The following is a 24,734-nucleotide window of genomic DNA, read 5'->3' on the forward strand; positions in this document are numbered from 1 at the left end:
TTTTATTGTACTGATTTTCATAGTTTAGAAGATATGAGGACTTCAAATGTGGAAAACTTTATATTTTCTAAGAATAAACTACTGTATTTTTCGACCCATATGGCGCACTGTGTGAAAGATCTCCGTAATGGTTCTAATTCAGAATTTAACACTACGTGAGGCGCTCCCGCCCGATAACGTGTGTTGCCCCCGGCTTGCATGAAATGTTTCCCCTCATGCATACAAGGCTCCGTGCTTTACTGTTCTATTATATCACTTACATTGCTGCATTACTATTATTCCCCCCAAAATGAGAAAAGAAGACATTTTAGTAACGTGTGCCAAGAGGAGGGACATTGTTATGCATGGGGGTTGGTCAGGTCATTTTTCAACACAACTCAGAAAAACATACAAGTGTGCATATTTAGCAAAACAGATTGCTTTTGGTTTATTTAAGTATTGATTACAAAGTAAAACACATAGATAAAATCTTGTCGGAGTACTTTTTCAGCTTCCTCCAACTAGTGAACCTTCGATTCATATGTCGAAGTGTCCTTGGGCAAGACACTGAATTCCTAATGCCCCCAATAAGCAGGTCAGCGCCTTGCATGGCTGCATGGCCGTTGTTGGTGTGTGAGTGTGTGTGTGAATGGGTAAGTGTGAAACACATTGTAAAGCGCTTTGGGAAGTCTTCATTGACTTGAAAAGCGCTATATAAATGCAGACCATTTGCCATTTACCATTAATGTTCGATTCTCTTGAGGCGGCGACTCGGTTTCCATGTTCTTCTGCGTGGCATAGAAATCAATACACCACGGCAGGCGAAAACACTTGAACACTTTTTGTCTTTCTTTCTTTCTCTCTTTCTTTCTTTCTTTGTTTCCCTCATTCTTTCTCTCTTTCTTTCTTTGTTTCCCCCAATTTTTCTTTCTTTTCTTCTCTCCTTTTTTTACTTTTCTTTCTTTTTTCTTTCTTTCTTTCTTTCTTTCTTTCTTTCTTCAGGGCTCAAGTTAAGCTTTCTAGGTCAGAAGGAATCAAAAACGTGTCCCCTTGCTGCCAAGTTGCTATGGTAACACATAATTTTACAATTACTTATAAAAGCCCACTCTAATCTGCGCTCCTGGAAACAAAACTTAAAAAAAGACCTTTCTATATCATGCTACCGCAACTCAGAAGTCAGCGCTTTGTGAAATAAGATCTTGAAAACACGCCAAGTTTTCTTGAATAAATCTCTACGGTCCGGCCGGAATTTAACCCACTTAAGATCTCCTTGTCCTTTTGCCCCCGCAGATGTCAGATCAACGAGGAGGTGACGCACAAGGCCTGGCTGAACCGCTCCAACATTTTGTTTACCGGAACCGACAAATGGTCGCTGGACAAGCGCGTCACGCTAGTCAATAGCAACAATAGCGACTTCTCGGTCCACATCGATAAGGTGCAAGTGAGCGACGAGGGGCCCTATACTTGCACCTTCCAGGCCAACAACAAGCCACGCATCGCCCATGTCTACCTCATCGTGCAAGGTCAGGACCTTGGTGGATTTTTGCTTGGGAGGAAAAGAATGTGCTGTGAAATTTAGAGGAGAATTTGAGCTGAATTAAAGGGATATTATTATTATAAAAAATGTAATTTAATAGAAAAAAAGCCTGTATTTACGTAAGGAGGCTCACCTCGAGGGCGATAGATGACATAATTGCAGTGTTCTTGTTTGCCCACGTCCCTGCGTCCTAGACGCATCATTTTTGCTGGGACGCATAGTCTCAAATCAACGTGCGTCCCCGGGACGCAACTTTTTTGACACAAAATTGTCATTATTACCCGATTACATTTTTTTAAACAAAGATTTACCGCACTCCAAGCTTTTTGTCAGGCAGATCCGGCAGATGTTGTTTTGGTCTCGCGGTTCGAGTTTTCGTCTGCACGCCGATCTCGAGTTGTGTGGTGAAAAGTCCGTCTCTTTTTAGAGAACCAGCTTTTTCAGCTCAACTGATTCAAAAGAGCCGGCTCTAAAACAGCTCACTTGCTTTGATGCATTATATTACGAATTATTATGTTGTATAAAGAAGTTAAGAAAAAAAGGAAGTATAAAAGGAGAAAATGAAAAAAAGACAGGTTTGTGGTTATCCCTTTAATCGGTATATTACCAATAATAATTTGATGCAGAAAATGAATTAATAATTTGATGATTAAAACTGAATGAATATATAGATCTTTATTATATATTTGTCACCGATTTACGATTTCAACCTCGATAACACTAAATTTTGGGGACCCGTAGATCTCTGTTGGGACCCATAGATTTTTTAGCATGCGAGTCTCCGGGACTCATCACTTTTCAGAGGTAAAATGAACACTGTAATTGTCTGCCATCTTGAAACCAAACATCTTGTGAAAATCCAGGCAAAAACATTGAGAAGAAAATAGTGTGGATTGGTCAGTTAAAGTCTCCATAGTTTGTAAACTTCCTTTTGCTTTTTAGCATTGTTTGGTTCTAATACACAATACAAAGTCATCTAGTGATCAAATATTACACAATGTCCCTTTAATGTTAACAATTGGAAACTTTTTCTTTCATAATTCCCCCAAAACAATGTTTTGGATCCATCTCAAATCCAAACGAATCATTTTAGTTAGAGTTAGAATGTGGGGCGAACCAATGAATCCAATTAATTTGATTAATTTGTCATTTTAAAAATCGATATTTTCAAAATTTGCTAAGTAGTGAAATAAAAAAAAAACAGTACTGTCAATCGTACAATGAGACATTTCTATTTGCAAGAGTATAGCTTACTCGTTACGTTACGAAAGTATTTTCTTTTCTAAATACGTTGTTTGTCTTTTTTTGAAGAGTGGACCCAAATGCAGGGAAGCAAGACCAGAGGCTGGGGTGCTCGAAAAAAGAGAGTGCTTAGTAACAAAACCTTGAACATAGGGCCAAACAAACACGCGGTCAAAAACAATTAACAAACTGTCAAAACCAGAAAACCATTACTGGACCAAACCTGACAGGGAAATGAAAGACAATAACCCAACAGGCTCTGCTGTTGGCACAGTCTTCACATACTGTTTATTTTTTCATTGGAGTCAGGTGCAGTTAATAAGAAACTGTCTGCTTGTGGGCGCCCATTGGAGAATGGTTGTGTACCAGATCAGTGATTTAAAAAAAAAAACACATCCAAAATATTGATTTTAGAGAGAAGAATCTTATCTTCCTATGGGAGATATTTGCAAAATATTTTAAAAAATTAACTTTGGACACATAAAATAACTCACATTTTGAAATAATGATATAAGGTATTAATAACTTGTTTTTTGATGAATTTAAATTATTTGTAAATAGTTCTCCACATGCATTCAATCATTAAAGGCAAATTAGGCAAACATTTATTTTGAAAAATCAAAGATTGTGGAAAAAAAAGGAGAATTTGAAAAACAGTATCGTAAAAGTTACAAAAATAAGGTTGAAAACAAAATCTTATTCTGAATACATTTTTTCAGCAAAACCCTAAAAATTAAAAGTTTATATGGAGTATTTTTTTAGGCTTATTGCTTTTATTTTATTCATTTAATGTATGATTTACTTTATTTTTTATTAAAATAAACAATATTGGTTTAATTAATCAGTAAAAATCCAAAATAAAGCATGCAAAAATGCATTTAAAAAAAAATATTTTTATGACAAGAAATGTGACCGCCATCTCGCTGCTACGGGTACCTGTAAAACCCCAAAATGTCAAAGGCTGGACAAAAATAGTTTTCTTGGTTGCGTGACACAAAACAGTAACATGGAACGGTCAAATAATACAAACTGTCTCTTTAATTGTAAAAATTGTGACTTTCCGTGAAAAGACACTGGGTGACACTGGTTTCACATTCACCATCAGACCCCCCAAAAATAATCCCTCGCACCAGTAGGTCCGTCTCCATCAAGGTCATCCTTCCCCTCGCCTTCTGCTCACTACCGCCACATCTGCTAAACGACTTAATTACGCCTTCCGTTTGTTGGCAGCGATTGATGCTCGACACTGCGGAAGCAATCACTCGCTTTAACGACCTTTTTTTCCTTTTAAATCAAAGCTAAACGCGTCACCCTCTTAACCGTACGTACCATTGAGTCACGTAAACATAAGCCGAAAAGCGCAGGTGGCTGCTGACAAAACGGACCAGGGAAAACGTGTTTGACACGCGAGCTGATGGGTGCCGAAGCATCTGCTCGGTAAAAAAAAACCTGAAAAAGTATCGCAGAACCCGTGTGATCGCTGATTAGCGGCGGGGAAAGCGGAGCTAGCTGACATTTGAACCGAGCGTCTCTTTTATAGACCGACGAAGGGATGTTTCGTAACCAGAGCCACAATAAGCTCGACATTTTGCTTTGTATCTTGTTCGTGATTAATGACGACCTTTGAGTAAAGACTCTGTTAAATATTGCCGGCTTATTACAGATGCTAAAGTGTGGGTCCTGGATTTGGAAGTGTGATCAGGGCAGTGTTGGGAAATCATTAGAAATCAGAAAGTCATTCCCTTAGCATAATTCAGAAGAATCATATCAAGAGCTGTTTATACACTATAAAAACAATTGGGTCAAAAAAAGTACAAACTTAATACAGACGCTGCCCAACTTACCAACGAGAGGTTCCAAACGATCCTTCGTAAGTTGAATTTGTTCGTAAGTTGCTTCAGCGCTATATTTTGTATGTTTAAGGTTTATACAAGTATGTTTAAGGCTTGTATAAGTAACCTGTATTGTTTTGTACTAAAAATAAACATTTAACAAAATAATATGCTCTATAAAGATAAATAATGTTAAGATGAACTTGTTTTTGGAAGATGAGCTTCAAGAGTTAGGCGACTTCCTCCTCTGTGGTAGAGAGTGGCCGAAAAAAGCGATCCAACTGTTTTCTCAACCGCATCAAGCTTTCTTATTCCACTTTTGTTTCAAGAGAAACGGCTCGCCTCTTCTTTACACTTTACACTAACCTTATTATTATTATTTTTTAATTGAATAGATACACAAGATATTAAACAATAAAAATGTCAAAGCGCTGGAGATAGTTATAGACCAGGTGTCGGCAACCTGTGACACGCCTGCCAGCAGTGGTACGCGAGGGGTTAACCAGTGGCACACGAGCGCACGGCAAAATTATAATGATTATTTTTTTTAAATGCGCACTTTTACCTGAATTTTAAACATTTCGTTTGCACGCTGTGTTATTTGAAGGCTGTACGGTAGCGCCCCTCCTCCTCTGCTTCGTGTGAGACTGCGCGTCGCCAAGGAGAGATCTGTGTTTTAACCCAGCCACAGAAACAACAGCGCATGATAATTGAACAAATCATGACAGCTCCTCCAGCGAAATCTCGAAAAAGCTTATTATTCCATTTTTGTGGCGGTTGTCTTCCAAAACAAAACAAGACATTGGGTCGAATCAAACTAAGTATTAAGTTTGTACACTTTTGTCAAACATGGTGGCTCTTTTTTCCCATTCTGTCCACCAAAAAGTAAACTGCACTTGTGCAGCCCCGATCCATTATCCCTGATTGCATATTGCTCCGACCCAAGGCTGAAAGAGCCCATTTTTGTGGGGCTCGGTGGCTCTTTGTTGGAGCTACTGTATTTTAGCCTAAAATAAATTGCACTCATGTGTCTGCGAACCATTATGCTGAATCCATATGGGAGCGGCGACCGGCAGAAGTTACTTCTGTCTTGAGGTGTGCTGATTAGGCCCGCCTAAATTAAAATGCACGGCTGTTGGCACAATCCATTATCCTCGATCTCATATTGCTGCCAGAAAGGACGGGCAAAGCACATTTTTCTCAGGCCTTGAGGCTCCTTTTACCGTTCATTCCACCAACCAAAGAGGTGAACTGCACTTGTAGGGCTGCAATACATTATCCCCACTCCCTTATTGATGCAAGCGGGGCCGGAATAGTTCTTTTGGTGGGCTTGGAAGCTCTTTTTTTATTTTTGTTGTGTTTTTAGCTTAAGATTGACTGCACTCATGTTGCCATGATCCATTATCCTTAATCCCTTCTGCTGCAAGAAGAGACCAGCAGAAAGCACTTATGAAACTTATGATAGTGTGCAATTCTTGCTAACCCAAAATATAATACACGATTTTGGATGCAATCCATTATCCCCGGTTTACTATTGTTGAGAAAATGGAGATGACCCACTTTGGCTTCAAATATCTTTAGCCAGGAGTGACAAATTCAAATATTGATTGACACATTGTTTAGCCAATGAAATTCCCAACATATATCCATGCAATATTCCAATCAAAACTGGAAAAAAAAACATGCGTAAATACAACCCCGGGATTCATTTTTATGTGAGATTATCACGCGCAAGTGTGCACAAACAGCGATTGACTTCTGGAAAGAGAAGTTAACATATCTTTCACAATGTCTTAAAATTGGCTAAAGTAAAATAAACGGTTGCAGACGTTTTAGGGCTGTAAACTGGTCATCTCCAAATGGCCACGTTTGCAAACATTTGAACAATACCTTTAGAAAAATGTGTAAAAGGCAATGTTTAGTTTTTTTAGATTGTGTTCAACTTTTACCTGGGACCAGACAAGGCTTCATGCTATTGTCCCAGATGTTTTCCAGCTAAGATGCCCATACTACAATCTTTTGTAGGCATGTGATTGCAAAAACCCAAAGAAACAATAAAAAAATCAAGTGAGAATAATAACCTTCTAAGGTGCTAAACAATACACACTCTCTTTATCGAATGGTTGTTTCCTTTCAGCTAAGCTAACACAACACCCATTGTGCATCTGTTCTCCTTTCAAAGTGACTGCATTCCTAAACTAACAACTTCCAAAAAAGAAATGATAATATCGCTTAAAGAACAGAATGTGTTTGTGGCTGACAGGTGGCAGAGGGCTGCTGACTGAAGCGCTTTTTCGCCGACAGCAGCCGAGCGAGCAAACAATCTTGTCTGGGGGCTTCTGGCACACATGCAAATACATACATTCATATTTATGTGTTTGCAGAGCCGAGTGCCAGAAAACGCATCCCCTGTTTACTAGCGTTAACGACGAAGAGAGCCGCGATGGAGCGAAGCTTGTTAAAAAGAACTTCAATGGTCCCGTTTAGAATCGAGGCCCGCCTCGTTATCAATTTTATTGTGACGCTTAATTGGGTTTGTTGGTGGCCGGCTGCATATTTTTAGAGTTTCCCTTTTTTATACGTAAACATGTTTACAGTATTCTCCAGTATACTGTAATCCCTCTTCACACTAAGTACTTAGCAGCCTCAGTACATCGCGGAATGAAAAATATTCAGTGATCCATTATCCCCCATCGCATATTTTGGCTAGCGGGGTTGGGCAAAGCCCATTTTTGTCCGACTGGGGGATCTTTTTACTGAAAAAAAGTGAACTGCACTTGTACTGCCGCAATTTTTTTTCCGTTACTGTCATTATATTTCAATCAGTTCAACGAATATGAATTCCGACATCCGTCAAATCAAATTAACAATAACAAAAAGAAACTATATGAAAAGTTTTTTTATATGTGAAATATGTACTTATTTCGTTCCTTAGAAAAAGCATAATCAACAGTCACAGTATCAAACACTACCAAAAAGAAACAAACTTGTTGCATGATCTTCCAGAGAAACTTGTACAATCATTCTGAAACTGGTTAGACAGAATAAAAAGCAATGTATTTATTTTTTTTTTTCATTTGGCTAAGTCACAAAAAATACTTTATTCAAAAAAAGTCTTCTTATTTCCCTAGTTCCGGCCAGAATTGTCAACATTTCCACGGATGTGTCGGTGAACGAAGGCGAGAACGTGAACCTCTTCTGTCTGGCTGTGGGCCGACCCGAGCCCACCGTTACCTGGAAGGACCAGAAATGTATGTACCACTTTTATACTCTATACAATTAACCCCCACTACAATGTCTTTTTCTTCTAACAGTCTCGCTACTTCATTGATTTGTGTTGTGTTCTGCGTTCTGATTGGCTAAACAGTCTCTCCGCTTTCAGGTCGCATTGATGATTAAAATGATTATTTCACAATACAGCAGTCATTTGTAAAAAAGGGGAAAAAAAAGAGAAGAAAACATCTATGTGTTATGTTTGTTGAGGCAGACGGCAGACCCAAGCGCAAACATACGAGCCGAATAACATTTCGCACATGGGATAAGGGGAGGAAACATGTAACAAAATAATACAACAGAAAATAAAACAGAGCTATCGAATTTCAGGAAGTCCAGAACAGATCAAGAACAGGTATACTCAGGCAGGAGGCACATCAAAGAAAAAAAATAGACAGCTTTTGCTGCCGGCACAGTCTTTAAACACTGTGTTCGTGATTAGAGTCAAGCGCAGGTGATGCGGAACAAGTATGGAATCCTCCAGTTCATCTGCCTGTTGTGCTGGTTCCTAACAATATAGTCTCAGAGATTTCCCAACCTAATTACTTGGCTGTTGTTGCAGCAGCCAGACAATAATTTCAAATTGAGTATTTACCTTTAAATTTTCACTTCAAGACGGATGAACAAATTATGACAAAAAATGTAAACAGATGACCTTAGAATCAATTGCCGCATAATCTGTCGGTAAGATTTATTTACCTTCAACTTATCACTTTAGGATACACACCAAATTATTGTTAATTTCCTTTTTAACCATTATTAATATCAGATCTCTTTATTCCTCACCCCACAACCCCAGCCCCCAACCAAGAAAACTGTCAGGAAAGCAGTCACAACTGGCCAGAAATTTCAGAATAGATCAAAGAGAGATATACTCACGCAGATAGCAACAATAATACAGCTTTTGCTGTTGGCACCGTCTTTAAATACTAGGTTCCTGATTAGAGTCAGGTGCGGGTCATGAGGAATAGGTGTGATATTCCCCAATATGTCTCCTGTTTGTGCCCTCTGAAGGACAGTTGCGTTTTAGATCCTAACAAAAAGGTATGTTCTGTGGTTTCTTTATAAAATATTTTATAATAATTTAAAAAAGGGCTCTACTTTACAGATATCGCTTATTATAGGTTTTATTTGGAACGTAACCCCCGCAATGGACAAGGGTTAACCGTATATATGTTTTTGCCTCAATCTTTATCCTGTTTCGTCATCATCATCAAAAAGCCAGCTGCTTATCCCGGCCTCCATTTTTAAAATCAACTGCCCCCATCCCAATGTTTTGTCCCAAATAAGCACTCATTACCCGTGATTATCCCCGCCGCGCCCTTCGTAATGTTCGGCATCTGTCTTCATCGGGGGTCCCACGTCAAACATGCTGCTGCCAAACCACCAATTTCCCAATGCGGTGGGAGCTTATTTTTAGGCCTGCCTGCCCACCTCTCCGATCCGGGTTGGTCAGTTCTTGTTTGTCTCGTGATTCGATTTGATCGGAACGAGAGCTAATTGCTCTTTGGTCTGTCACTGTTAATGTTCGCAGTGAGTTAGCATAGCGCAGCCTCTATCAGCTCTAATGATGCGTCTCTGTCATCTGTTTAGTATCTTATTAAAGCGCTGTACTGTGCGTCACAGTCATTTCAAGTCTATTTTTACCACCGTGATGCCTTTGACAATGTCTTTTTGAATTTTCTTCATGAAAACTCTCAGATACAAAGAATGGAAGCTTGTTCATCTATTACGTACTTGGGTCAGACTTGCACAACTATGGAAGCCTATGAAAGCCATTGGACATCAAACAAACACTACCTTGTGAAATCTAAACATATAAACATTAGATCCGATCTTTTTTTAATTGCAAAACCATAAAATCTTTGTTCATCTGTGTTATCCGGCTTGATCTCTCCTCTTTTTAAGTTGTTTTCTTCTTCGTCCATTTTGTCGTTAATTCCTCAACTCAATGTTCTTAGTCCTCTTTCTCCTCTCACGAGTCCACAAGGATGTTTCCAATCTGGCGAGGATTATTTTCTTCAACTCTTCCGACGTTTTATCAAGCCGGGATAATTAACTGTTGGCTCGAGACCGGAGGCAGAAGAAGACGTTGCGAGCGTATAAATTCGCACTGGTCGAGATGCGGCGAAGGCGCTTGCTGTAGATCACTAGGACAAGCAGCAGTAAATAGGTCAGTGTGTACAAGCACTCGACTCCCTGTAATTAGACTCTAAGGGCAAAGGATGCTGCAACCTACTGTCCTCTGCTGCTCGCGCATAGATCCCCTGCCCGCAATGCCCTCTGCAAATGTTGGCGCTATAGTTCATTTGGAATCACCCCAATCTAATGCAGTACCTCAAATCTAACTAGACGGATTACAGGGACTCTCTTAAGAAATGTAAAGATTGTGAATAAGTGTGTTTTCTTTAATGCAATGAATAAAAAGTCACGTATTCTGGATTCGTTACAAATTATCCAATTATATAGAAAGTCAATTGTTTTAATAGTGCTGATTACGGCAAAAACTTGAAATATCCTATATCAAATGGCGTTGGAAATAAGGTTGGATGGACAGGTGGTGGAAGAAGTTGAAAGCTTACGTACTTGGGTTGTGATGTGGCAATAGTTGATGGAATGGAGTGTAAGAGATTGCACAGAGTGAATCAAGGAAGCAAGGTTTTGGGTGCTCTGAGGAGAGTGATGAGCAACAAGAGTATGAGCATAGATGTTAAGTGGGGACTATATGAGAGTGTGATTGTGCCATCGGTGTTGTATGGTTCAGAGACTTGGAGCTTGAACGCAGATTTGAGAGGGAAATTAAATGTTTTTGAGATCAAGTGTTTGAGGAAAATGTTAGAAGTGACAAGTTTGGATAGATTGAGAAATAATATTGTGAGAGACAACTGGAGTAGTAGTGGAACTGAGCTAGCGTGTAGATAAGAGAGTACTCGGTTGGTTAGGACACATGAAGAGGATGGATGAGGAGCGAATGTTGAAGAGGATCTACAGAGCAGAAGTAAATGGAAGGAGACCAAGAGGAAGGCCACGATTGACGTGGATGGATGGTGTTATGAGTGCATTGGAGGAAAGAGGTCTAAATGGAGTGGAAGCTATAGCTCTTGTTGCTGATAGGAATGAGTGGAGAGGTGTTGTAAAAGGATAGTGGGATGATCGGACGCGTTCTAAGGGATGGGTAGGGCACCTGTATGATGCGGCAGGAGTAAACCACTGTCAGGCCCTGTTGTTGAACAAAAGAGTGTGTTGTGTCACCCTGACCCGAGTAACATGGCCGCTTTCTCGTGTCCCGTTTCATCTGAAGGGACGAAAGCATCAACAACTTGAGTGCCAAGGTTTGAATGTTTGGGCATTTGGGTTGGCCATGGTACAAAAAATTTTGTGTGTGTTATTTGCTACTTTTTCCCTTTTTTCTTTTCTTTGTTTTTCTTGTACGTGTTTGTCTTGCTGTCGGTCACCCCTCACGGGTGATATGACCAGGGTAGATAGATGGATAAATTAATGTAGATCTAGAAAGATAAGCCGTCATCACTTATTTTAAAATTTTATATATATATATATATATATATATATATATATATATATATATATATATATATATATATATGTATATGTACTTGCAATTTTTAAGTTTTGTAATGAATACAAAATGACCTTTTTTTTAAAAAATTGCCCTGCTAATAAGAAGTTTATGATTTAATAGACACTAAAAATAGGGAGAGAAGACATCAATGATTTTGAACTTACGAGGAGAACAAAAGATCCAAACCTAAACTCTAAAATACCTTTTTTAAAAATTACATTTCCTTAAACAAAGACAAATGGTCTCAGAGACAGTTTCTGCCCTGACCACCCTAAACAAGACGCAAAACTGCGAAAATATATATCTTGGAAATGTTTGGGAATTTTTGTTGCGGTTAAATGTTCTTGCACTATTTTTACGATGCACTATTATTTTCATGGCACTCTCTTTATAGCTTTGGCCAGTATCTAAGCACTACGCTGTATATTATTTTTATATTTGTATATTATATTTTTACCCAATTATCCTGACAGTCTTTTATTTTATATTTCTCTTTAAAGTCTTTATTACATGTTTATCCTGCAGTGTTATGTATAATCTCGTTGCATACAATGTTTTATCACATTGTTATCAAGGGCAATAAAGACATTTAATTTCAAGATTTATTGAAATTCAATTGTCTGTCAGTTGTCTGTCAGCACAAACACTTCCAACTTTTACAAGGGCGGCGAAAAACTCTCATAAAGTTACCGAAGCCTCTTATAGAACTACGTCATTTTTGATAAAGAAGACATTTTCCCACGGGGAAAGTTAAAAATGTGTTAGTAAGTTTAACTATTTTCTTTTAATGGCTGCAAATGTAATGACGAGGAAACATGTTTTAAGATTTATTTTAAAAGTTGATTTTTGTTCAATCTTACATAATATATCATGTGTGCAGAGTTCATGGAACTGAAACTGATAGCGTCCTAAAAAAATTGAACGTAATTTCCGGCAAAATGTTGTGAAAGTTTTCATTTGCAATCAAAACAATTAGAAAGGTAAAGAAGAAACAAAATATTGTATGTTTAAGATCCCTACCTTTTTTAATCATTCGGAATAATTATTCATCATTAAAAATCAGTTTTTAGGTAAAATGTCAGTAGGCTAGGAAATTAAAATTATTATAATAATCAAATCATAATTCTTCTTTCAGAAGTGCGTTATCAAGTCGCCCTTTGTGTCACTCTTTGCCCTCAAAGTTGCTCTTGGCCTCCAAAAGGTTCGGTACCCTGCCCTAGAGGGTGTGAATATCAAAGAATAGCAACATGATTGGCCCATGGTGACAATGTAAACTAGGCCCACAGGCACCAGGGTTTTGCATAAAGACAGCTGACCTGTCCGCAGACCTGTTCTGAAGCTCATTGTAATTGCTTGTAAAATGATTTTTTTTAGTGGTTGGCTGATATAACCCTACTTCCAAAAATTAACCTGCTACTAAGTGGTGAGCACACTCCCCTAACACGCGAAACGTCCCCGGGTGGAAACATTTGTTGGCCTGGAGAGGGATGGGCGCCACCAGGCTGTACTTGGCCAAGACACACCACAGGAAATGGTGCGCTTCCAACCCTAGTGGTTAAGGGATCCAACCCACTAACATAGTAACCGCATAGTAATGGCATTTAGAAATGCATATGATACTGGGTGCCCTTTGCGCTAATTAAAAAGTCGCTCTAAGCTTGTAAAAGGTTGGAGACCCCTGATGCAAACAGTGCATAATAGTCAAAGAAATGAACAGCTGTGATGCATAATTGTAAAAAATATTGAAGGTGTCAGATATTAAAAGAACAATCAAGTTATCAACAGAAAACAAATAACTGTATTATAATATTCCAATTTTTGGAGACAGTCCTGTCCATTTCTCATTTTGTTTTCCCACTCCTCTGTAAAATATACTTTTTTTAACCAAAGTATTTGTCTTGAACTAGTTCAAATCTTACAGGCAGTTTTGATTAATTATGTTAATTAATTAATTACTAATGGAAATAGCTGCCTTCGTTGTCATGATTTGCCCATCACCTGCGCTCACTTGTGTAGCCCCAGCTGCTCCTAGTTTCCTGATTGATTCCCCTCCTATTTAAACACATCACTCTCATTCACTCCTTGTCAGTCCGTCAGCGAACCTCCGCACATGCAAGGCAAGCACTTTTTGATTCTGGCTCCCGTCTGTCCCGTCCTTTCCTGTATCCTGCTCGTCTGCCCCTGGCTTCCCGATCATCTTCGGCTCCCTGACTTTTTCCTTCCTCCGACCCCGCTCTGATCTCCCGCCCCGGCTGCCCGACTCATCTCTGCCCACTGACCACGGTCGGATCTCCTGTCCTGGCTACCCGACTCGCTTCTGCCTACCGACCACACTCCGATTTCCTGTCCCGGCTGCCCGACTCGTTTCTGCCCACCGACCACCGTCCGATCTCCCGTCCCGGCTGCTCAACTTGTTTCCACCTTCCGACCACGCTCCAATCCTATGAGCTCCCTGCTCCTCCTGTCCAGCAATGGCCGAATTGCTGGCGCCTGGCTTCTCCGCTTCCGCAATAATGTTTGTTGTTACGTGTTTTGGTCTACTGTCTGTTCTGGTTTTGTCCTAAAGGTACAGGTTCACAGTTGTCAATTGATATACTTATCTCAAATCATGAATTTGAATATGTTCCTGTGTTACTTCAATAAACAAAACGTAACATTATTTCTATTTTAAATCAAACCTTACTTATATGGAAATTGTAGGTTTGACGTTTACCGTGACTAGCACTAAATGTGTTAAACGTGAAAAATAGCATGTTTGTCTATTGTTTCTGTTTTATCACTGAAATTCTTGGAATCCAACAAACAAAAGTTTTAAGGTTAATTACTAAAAAGGACAAACGAGATTTCACAAAGCTCACTGTCATCAAAGTCATCAAAGCACTTTTAGAACAGCCTCGATGTCCCAGCACTGCTACAAAATGCAAGAACACTGACGAACCTTAACTGAAGTAAACGAGGAGGCAAACTGGGAATAATACTCGCAGGTGGAATCTTAATAAGAGACCGTGAAGTACAGCGTTTGAAGAGTAATTATTTAGCGTGAATAAGCTAGAGGAAAAATGTCCAAGCTGTGAGCACAATAGCATCAAGCAAACAGAATCTACAGAACATTGTACTTATTTTTTATGCAGTGGTGGTGGACCACTGGGCTGTAGTGGGCCTTTTGGTACCAGGACGCACAGAAGGAAAAAAAGTTGTATTTTGTTGCTTATACTGTATTTATGGATGCACGGTGCAAACAGACTTTTTTTTGTAACATACAACAATACTGTTAAAACAGAAGAAAAATGGCATCGGAATAATACAAAACTAAAAGTCAGCAGGAGAAAAGCTCGGCCCACTAGAAAATAACGATTTACATTTTAAGCCGGACTGGCGTGAATTCAGATAAGGTTGGGCTTAGGTTTAAGATCTTACCTCTTGGCTGAAACAAGCGGACAACACCTTTTGTCTCGCTTCGGAATTGTCTGACCTTTTGCTTTTAAATCAACACAAAAGTCTTATTCCCTTAAACAGCTCCTAGCGCCCCCTAGCCAATCATAGTTTGTGAGACCGGCAACATTTCTTAACGCTAGCTAACTGGCTCCCAGACGCCGACTCGGAATCTGTTCGGCTGTACCAACAGCTATCTCGAAGACTGATAATTCGCCTCAAGGCCCTCAGGATGTTTTGTGAAGGCCGTCAGGTAATATTCTGAGCCTAACAACAACTAATGGCTAAAATGTGATTGTTTGAATATGAAAGTGTCATGATTACCGATGTGAATCACCTGTGCCCGCATATTTGGCGCCAACCGCTGCGGGTCCTGATTGGCTCTCTGTCCCTATTTAAACCCAGTCCTGTCAATCCCGTCAGTCCATCTGCGAACCTCTGTTTATACAAGACAAGCCTTTTTTGACCCTGACTCCCCCCATGTCCGGTTTTTGCTCTCGTTTGTCTCCGGCTACCACCTGTTTTGACCCCGACCACGTTTGTTCTCCCGTCCCGGCTTACGACCCATTTTTGATCCCGACTACGTCTACTCTGCCGTCCTGGCTTATGAGTCGTTTCCAACCCCAATCACGCTTTGCTCTCCCAATCCCGGCTACCGATGAGTTCTTCTATCCCTGACACCGCCATCGCTCACTACGGTAGATCCACTTCCGTGTTCGAATCACAATCCGAGTGCGAGAGCGACTTGCTTCCCGCATCCAGCGAACACTGGATCGTGGGCGCAGCCCTTCCTCTTTCTTTCAATAAAACTTGTGGTAAACGCTACACAATTGGGCCCTGTTTCCGTTCTCGTCCTGACAGAAAGCAGACAGTTTTGAAATATTTATTAAGTATTGATCAACAAAATTTAAACAATATCACATAATTGAGATTCAGTTTTTAGTCCAGCAGTGAAGGTCTCACGGCCCACCACTGATACCTAGTCAACAAGCGATTACACCGTTTATTTTGGCTTATTATTATTGTTATTATCACGAATGTTATTAGTGGGCCAGGCTGCAAGAATATTGGTAGACATTAGATTGCAATATTCTGTAAAACATTGTTAAATTACAACTAAAGGGTGCAAAAATGTTAAGATGACTGTTTTGTGAATTTATTCCTCTCATTTTTTTTACTGTACATGATTTTGAAAATATTGTGCATGGAAGCTATCTATAAGCTAACACGGCGATGCAGTTTTTCACACGTTCGCATTGAAACACATTACAAGCGCTGAACATTTGTCCTCGCTCGCAGGCCGACAGGGTTTTTCCTCTGTCAGCAATAATCTTCCTCCCCCTCGCACGCCTCCTCACACCCCCGGCCCTCCAAACACTCCCCCTCCTGCCTCCCCCACGTAACCCGTCAGCTCTCCAGAGATAGCGGCCGCATTGCTATTCCCACCGAGTGTCTGCAACCAAGCATCAATTGCCCGTGACTAGAAGGCCTGCTGAATTGGGGGGATTGGGGTGAGGGACAAGCCCGGAGAGACGGCAAGGAACTAGAAGACATCACTTGCCATTATTCAGCAGCTTCATTGAAAAACAACAGACCGGGTTGTGTGGATTCAGGTGACGTTTGGCGGGGGTTAACATATTTGTTTTATTTATTCAAAAAAACAATTCAATGGCAAGAACTTTTTGTATTTATTGGTGTATAACGCAGAGTCGTGTATAGCGTGCAGCCTAATTTTTTATTAAAAATCGATATAATACTTAGTTTCTCTTTTTCTCCGCTGAAACTAAACATTGTAACAAACATTGTTGAATTCTTGCGGCCAAGATTAAAATCGTTTTTGACAACATGAACTATGAACACAATACCAATAGAACATGTTCATGGTATTTATTTAATTCCTTTCAAAGTCCAATTCTGTCAGGACCAGAACGGAAACAGGACCCAATTGCGTTTCTCACAAGTTTTATTGAAGGAAAGAGGAAGGGCTGCGCCCACGATCCGGTGTTTGCTGGACGCAGGAAGCAAGTCGCTCTTGTACTCGGATTGTGATCCGAACACGGAGGTGGATCTTCCGTAGCGAGGGATGGCGGTGTCAGGGACGGAAAAACGGGTCGTAGCCGGGACTGGGAGAGCAAGGCGTGGTCGGGGCCGGAAACGAGTCGTAAGCTAGAACGGGAGAGTAGACGTAGTCAGGGACAAAAAGGGTCGTAAGCCAGGACGGGAGAGCAGTGGTCAGGAGCAAAACAGGTCGTAGCCGGAGACAGACGGGAGCAAAAACGGGACAGGGGGGAGTAAGTTTCGAAAAAGGCTTGCCTAGTTTAAACTGAGGTTCGCAGACAGACTGACAACAGGGGACAGACAGGACTGGGTTCAAATACTGACATGGAGCCAATGAGAACCCGAAATGGCGCAATGAGCAGGCACAGGTGAGTCACATCAGTAATCATGACAAATTCATCATCAGATACAACAAAAGTCATTTCCCTCTTTTTCCATTTTCGTATATCTTTCAAAACGACTTTCAGTTTTCTACATTCTCTAACATTCTTCTCCAGGACAGTGACTAAAAATAGTGATATAATGGCATAAAATCAAATGCCTTTTCGTACGTCATCGTATCACAAGTAATTTTATGGTTAGGATTCGGCACTCTCGATTCCTGTGACATCCGGTGGTCAGCAATATTTTCCGACTGATCAATTGTTTCGCAACTACGGTGCATTAGACTGCAAGATGTATGAAATTAAAACTACAATTAGAGTGACAGTGGCAATAACAAATAAATAAATAAAACTAAAAAAAACTATGATCAAACTTATTTCATAGAACATAAATATTAGGAAATCTGGTTTCACAACTAAATTAACTTGAATTATTTGTTTATGCATGACTTATTTGTCATGATTACTAATTAAACTCACCTGTGCCCGCTCGTTTGGCGCCAGCTGCTTCTGGTTACCTGATTGGTTCCCCGTGCTACTTTCACTCGCCTGTTGTCAGTCTGCCAGCGAACCTCTGTTTTCAGAAGGCAAGCATTTTTTACTCTGACTCCCATCTGTCCCGTTTTGTCACCCATTTTCCACTCGTCCATTCCTGATTTCCCTGTTTGTCTCCTGCTACGATCTGTTTTTTTGACCCCGACCACGTTTTGATATCCCGTCCCGGCTAACGACCCCTTTTTTGACCCCGACCACGTTCTGATCTCCCGTCCCGGCTAACGACCTGTTTTTCCGTCTAACTACGCTACAATCTCCTGCTCCAGAAGATTCACTTCCGCATTTGGAAGACGCCCTGATCCCGTGAGCAGCTTGCTTCCCACGTCCAGCGAGCACCGAATCGCTGGCGCTGCATTTCCTCTATAGTTCAATAAACTTGTGAATAACGTTACGCATCTGGGTCCTACTTCTGTTGTGGTTGTGACACTTATAAAGAAGAATTTACCATGGATTATAAATGGAATTTCATCTGGAAGGGCGAAAGCATGACCACTTTAGGTGTTGCCTAACTATTTTGGGTGATGGGCATTTGGGTTGGCCATGGTCCAAAAATGTTTGTGTGTGTTTTTGCTTCTTTTTTTTTCCTTTTTTTATTTTCTTTGTTATTGTATGTTGTTTGTCTTGCTGTTTGGTCACCCCTTTTGAGGGATATGACCAAGGTAGATAGATAGATAGATAGATAGATAGATAGATAGATAGATAGATAGATAGATAGATAGATAGATAGATAGATAGATAGATAGATAGATAGATAGATAGATAGATAGATAGATAGATACATAGATAGATAGATAGATACATAGATAGATAGATAGATAGATAGATAGATAGATAGATAAATGGAGTAGAAGCCACATGAACCAAAAATGAAAAAAAAAAAAAATTATATATATATATATATATATATATATATATATATATATATATATATATATATACTGGACTGTCTCAGAAAATTAGAATATTGTGATAAAGTTCTTTATTTTCTGTAATGCAATTAAAAAAACAAAAATGTCATACATTCTGGATTCATTACACATCAACTGAACTATTTCAAGCCTTTTATTATTTTAATATTGCTGAATTTGGCTTACAGCTTAAGAAAACTCAAAAATCCTATCTCAAAATATTAAAATATCATGAAAAAGTATACAAGTAGGCTATTCAACTAATCACCTGAATCATCTAATTAACTCGAAACACCTTGCGAGGGTTTCCTGAGCCTTAAAAACACTCAGCTTGGTTCAGTAAACTAAATCACTGCTGATCTGACTGCTGTCCAGAGGACCATCATTGATACCCTCCTGATGGAGGGTAAGACACAAAAAGAAATTTCTCAAAAAGCAGGCTGTTCACAGAGTGCAGTTTCAAAGCATATCCACAAAAAGTCTGTTGGAAGGGAAAAATGTGGCCGGAAACGCTGCACAACCAAGAGAGATGACCGCAGCCTTAACAAAATTGTGAAGAAGAGCCGCTTCCAGAATTTGAGGGAGCTTCAAAGACAGTGGGCTGAAGCTGGAGTCCAGGTATCAAAAGCCACAGTTCACAGACGTGTCCGGGAAATGGGCTACAATAGCCGTATTCCCATGGTCAAGCCACTTCTGAACTCAAGACAACGGAAGAAGCGTCTGACTTGGGCTATGGAGAAGAAGCACTGGACAGTTGCAGAGTGGTCCAAAGTCCTCTTTTCAGACGAAAGCAAGTTTTGCATTTCATTTGGAAGTCAAGGCGCCAGAGTCTGGAGAAAGGCTGGAGAAGAGCAAAATCCAAGTTGCTTGAAATCCAGTGTGAAGTTCCCACAGTCAGCAATGGTTTGGGGAGCCATGTCAGCTGCTGGTGTTGGTCCACTGTGTTTCATCAAGTCCAGAGTAAATGCAACTGTGTACCAAGAGATTTTAGAGCACTACATGCTTCCATCTGCTGAAAAGCTCTATGGAGATGAGTATTTCATTTTCCAGCACGATCTGGCACCTGCCCACAGTGCCAAAACCACCAGTAACTGGTGCACTGACCATGGCATCACTGTCCTTGATTGGCCTGCTAATTCCCCTGACCTGAACCCCATCGAGAATTTGTGGGGTATAGTTAAGAAGAAGATGAAAGACACCAGACCTACAAATGCAAATGAGCTGAAGGCCGCTATCGAAGCATCCTGGGCATCAATAACACCTCAGCAATGCCACAGGCTGATTGCCTCCATGCCACGCCGGATTGATGCAGTAATCCGTGCAAAAGGATTCCCAACCAAGTACTGAGTGCATCAATGGACATTTTCAAATGTTTGATTTAGTTTTGCTGTTATAAAATTATTTTTTTTACTTGGTCTGAGGAAGTATTCTAATATTTTGAGATAGGATTTTTGAGTTTTTTTCAGCTGTAAGCCAAAATCAGCAATATTCAAATAATAAAAGGCTTGAAATAGTTCAGTTGATGTGTAATGAATCCAGAATGTATGACATTTTTGTTTTTTTAATTGCATTACAGAAAATAAAGAACTTTATCACAATATTCTAATTTTCTGAGACAGTCCAGTATATATATATCTATAAACAAGAGAGAGAGAGAGGAGGGAGAGAGAGAGAGAGAGAGAGAGAGAGAGAGAGAGAGAGAGAGATACATACGATTGGCTGGCAACCAGTTCAGGTTGTCCCCTGCCCACTGCCCTATGATTGCCGGGATGGGCTCCAGCACCCCCGCGACCCTACTGAGGATAAGCGGTGCAGCTAATGAGATGAGATGTACGTATATAAATATACATATATAAATATGTAAGTGGCACCGGAGTTTAAGTCGCACCGAAAACGTACATGTCATCTTGACAGGCAATTTAAAATAAAACAGAGTAAAGGGATGAGTATGGTATACGTACATTACATCATTAACATGCCTGTTAATTTAAGTAATGATGTAACGTATCAAGAGTTACAATAACCTAAGTGCATGCTTACCAAACTATCAGTCTGACTCCAAATCACTAGGGACATTTTCATGCTCGGTGTCACTGTCACGGTGAACAATCCACCCCTTCCATTTTCCGTTTCCAGGTCACTCACGTCAGACTCATCGTCACCTCCACTTTCTGCTTTTTAACTCTATATTTGACTATTTTCAACTTGTTATCTAAAGAATAAGATATTATTTTCCGTGCTATTTTGTTTAGTTGTGTTTATGAATTAGAGCTCCATTTTAAGCAAGTTGAACATGTTTACTTTGGCTAAATGAAGCCTTATCTTCTGAGTGTTCGTGTCCCGATAAGTAAGAAAAGGTTGTGTCATTTCGCCAAAGTGAAAATTTTCAACTTGCTCAAAAGGTATTTCCATACAAGGTGCTTTACTGTTCTATTAAATTTCCCCAAAAATGGATACAAAGACATTTTAGTGATGTTCACGCCAGTGACTTAGCTAGCAGGGATCATTTTTCGGCACAAAAGAGCAAGGTTGAAGTTATCAACACAGGCTTAGAGCGTCCTCATGCAATTTAGTGTGAAAATAACATGTGATATGATATACCCGGCATTAATGTGTCAATAATTTCACAGTTAAGTTTCACTAGTGTATAAGTCACTCCGCCAGTCAATCTACGAAAAAAACTGACAAACTGTGAAAATATGATTGTAATTTTAAATTTCCAATTTATTTACTGTATTTTACGGTCCATAACACAGACTTTTGAATTCCTGGAATTTTTCTTTGTTTCGAAAAATTTGGTAATATAAAAATGAAAAATCAATCATTGAATAAACAAAACCATTTATTCATTTAATTTTGATATTTTTTTAGTTCTTGTATCTTAAAAAGGAGTTGACTTTTCTTCAGGACTTGATTTATATTTTTAAAAATACTTACATTGCACACATACCAATTCCAGAAAGCAGTATCGGTCTTATTTCAAGGTATTGATACTAGCAACAATGGCGAGCATTGGTATGGGCTGCCTTCTAGTTTGCATTATTACGGACATTGAAATATAACAATATTCCGGAAATAATCTTGGAATATTTGATACTACTGTTTCCAGACCGATACTAATACTGAAGTCTTATACCCTATCCCAATGTCTTTGGTACAACAGCACCCAATAGTGGTATCTTTGCAACTTTATACAGAATATTGCAATATTCTGGACTTTTCTGGATTTGTTCCAGATGTGAGATAATACTATTTCCAGACTGGATACTCATACTGAACTCTTGAGAATTAAGTTTTACTGATCATGTACCTCAATACCCCTGGTACATTGGCTGGCCTCTAGTGGTTAATTTACGATTTTAATAGGATATTGCAATATTCCAGAAATTTAGATACTACTTTTTTCATACCGATACTAAAACTGATCTTTTGAGTAGTAAACCATACAGATCTCGGATCCCAATTCCACTAAAAATAGACTGTCCTTAACATTTACAAACAGGGACTAGAAATAACATTACTGGCCTGGAGAGGGATGGGCGCCACCAGTCTGTTCTTGCCCAAGACACACCACAGGAAAGGGTTCCCCCTACGACCCCAGTAGTCACGGGATACATACACTCACCCTCTATATACTTTTTTTGTAGGCAAGAAAATGATTTTTTTTTCTCCTTACCGCTTGGTGAAGAAGAAAACACACAGCTAAATTGACGTAGCATGATGCAAAAATACGAAAGAATAAAAGGACAAACAAAGGACGCACTTAATCGAGTTCTCGCCGATTCACTGTAGCTTGAGAAAACAACAAGCTGGGCGAGATAATCTCCTGCCGAAAATGCCAGGCTAAAATGCAGCAAATAGCATCAAATGGGTTAGCGCGATGCTTAACCAATGGAGCAGAATTGAGGTTGACATGTCGGCACAGCGATTAACAACTGTCCCAATTTCTCACATGATCACTTACAGGACATTAAAGGCTCACCCCTGAGATAAGTGTTAGTGTTTAGTGTTAACTTGTTCCATGCCACTAACATATATAACCTTTAAAAATGTTATTGCTTGGGCAGTAACTTGAACCATGTTTTTTGTTTTCCAAAAATAAGCATGCTATTGTTCAGTATCTTGGCTTTTTTCCAGTGATCACCTGATTATCTGTAACATTATCCTTACCAGTAGGTGGCAGCAGATTTTTGATTTCTGTTTGCATACTAATTATCTGCTTATGAGGAGGTACTCTTGTTTTGTTTGATAAAGCTGTTTAAGATTACAATGTCAAAATCTTGTGGACAATTTTGCTTATTTTCATAATTATTTGACTTATTTGACTAAAAAGAGAGAAAGTTAGAAAATAGTGAAATAACGGCAGCATATTATAATTGTTTTCTGTTTATATTCGTATCATCTGCTCATGAGGTAGCACAGTATATTTAACATCATCAACATAGTTTGTTTGATAAAGCTGTTATAGATTGCAATGCAAAAATAAAATCAATTTGTAAAAATCTTGCAGATAATTTTGCACATTTTAACAATTATTTTTTTACCGGAAAAAAATGGAGAAAGTATTAACGATTGGAAGTATGTTAAGAAAGTTTTTACGTTAATATACCAATTATCTGCTTATGAGAATGTACAGTATATTTAACAATGTAATTTGTTTCATAAAGCTGAAAAATATCGCAATGCAAAAATGTGATAAATCAAATATACCTGTAAAAATCAAAAAACCTAAAAAAAATTAGAGTAGTAAAAAAAAAACAAGCATATTACCATTCTTTTATATATATGTTTATATACTAATTATCTGCTCATAAGGAGGTACAGTAAATTTAACAAAATATTTTGTCTGATAAAGCTGTTTAGGATTGCAATGAGTCAAATTGATAGAACAAGTAAAATTATAGCTGATTATTGTTGATTTTCATTTTTTTCATATTTTACAAATAAATACATAAAACTGAAAAAAAATCAAACATGTTAAAAAAAATATTCCACTGGCAGATATTTACTCATTTTAAGTGTCATTTTTTGAGAAAAACAAAAATAGAATTATAGTAAAACATGTTAATAATGTAAAAAAAAAAAAAAGTTAAGAGAAAATTATTTGCCAAAAATATCATATTGATAATTTAGAGAATATATTAAACTTTGGGGGTACATGAAACTGGTGGTTGTAATTAAATAAACATTTTGATGGATATTTTAATAATCTAACCTGTACCATGTGTTTCCTGTATTTTGCCTTGTTTTTCTTTTTCTTCATCATCTGTCACTCCCAAGGAAAACCCACCACAGTACTTTTCAGCTCTTCCCGTTTTGTACTGAAATGCGAAAGACAAGAGGTTGCGGGAGCTCAAGTGTTCTTCTCCGGCTCAAAGTGCTGGAAAACACTCTGTAGTGGCGGACCCCCGGAAAACCTCCGCCTCTTTCATCCCCGCCGCCTCCTCTCCAGGTGGTCAGGAGTCAAGCTCCTTCCAAAGCTCCTAAGTGCTTGATGGAGTTGTATTTTTATACTGAATTGCACAAGCGGCTGCCTGCTGGCTGCAGTCAGATAGCATCATCATTACTTGAAGCTCCCAAGACCTCCTGTCCTTCCCCAGCCTTTTTGTAAGGTTTTTTTCCAACCCAGTAAGCGAAGGTTCAAACAAGGGTTAAGGCGATATAGTCTTGCCAAGGAAATCTGTGACACACGGTGTCACAGGTAGCACGTTTACCCACGAGGGGATCTGTAGTGTGCTTTTTCAAAAAGTAACGTTAAAATCCAGGTTCAATTTGAGGTTTCAAAGAGTTTTGAAAGGGTGAAAAGCTGGGTAGAGCCACATGGTCAGCGCTGATGTGCTCTGATGGATGGATGGATGGATGGATGGATGGATGGATGGATGGATGGATGGATGGATGGATGGATGGATGGATGGATGGATGGATGGAGTGATCCATGGATTGATAAAATTAAAC

At 39.3% G+C, this 24,734-nt stretch overlaps 1 protein-coding gene across 1 annotated transcript in view; it reads left to right on the forward strand.

Annotated features, from left to right (window-relative positions):
- The window catches only part of iglon5 (IgLON family member 5), a 266,748-nt gene that overhangs the window by 219,121 nt on the left and 22,893 nt on the right, over positions 1 to 24,734 (forward strand). Inside the window, exons 3-4 of the mRNA XM_088327027.1 lie at positions 1,270 to 1,502; positions 7,722 to 7,841. Coding sequence (XP_088183153.1) covers positions 1,270 to 1,502; positions 7,722 to 7,841 — 353 coding nt within the window. The remainder of the gene's footprint in view (positions 1 to 1,269; positions 1,503 to 7,721; positions 7,842 to 24,734) is intronic.

Source organism: Urocampus carinirostris, chromosome 2, assembly GCF_059441175.1.
Source record: "Urocampus carinirostris isolate Australia breed hairy pipefish chromosome 2, RoL_Ucar_1.0, whole genome shotgun sequence".
NCBI classification, from domain to species: Eukaryota; Metazoa; Chordata; class Actinopteri; order Syngnathiformes; family Syngnathidae; genus Urocampus; species Urocampus carinirostris.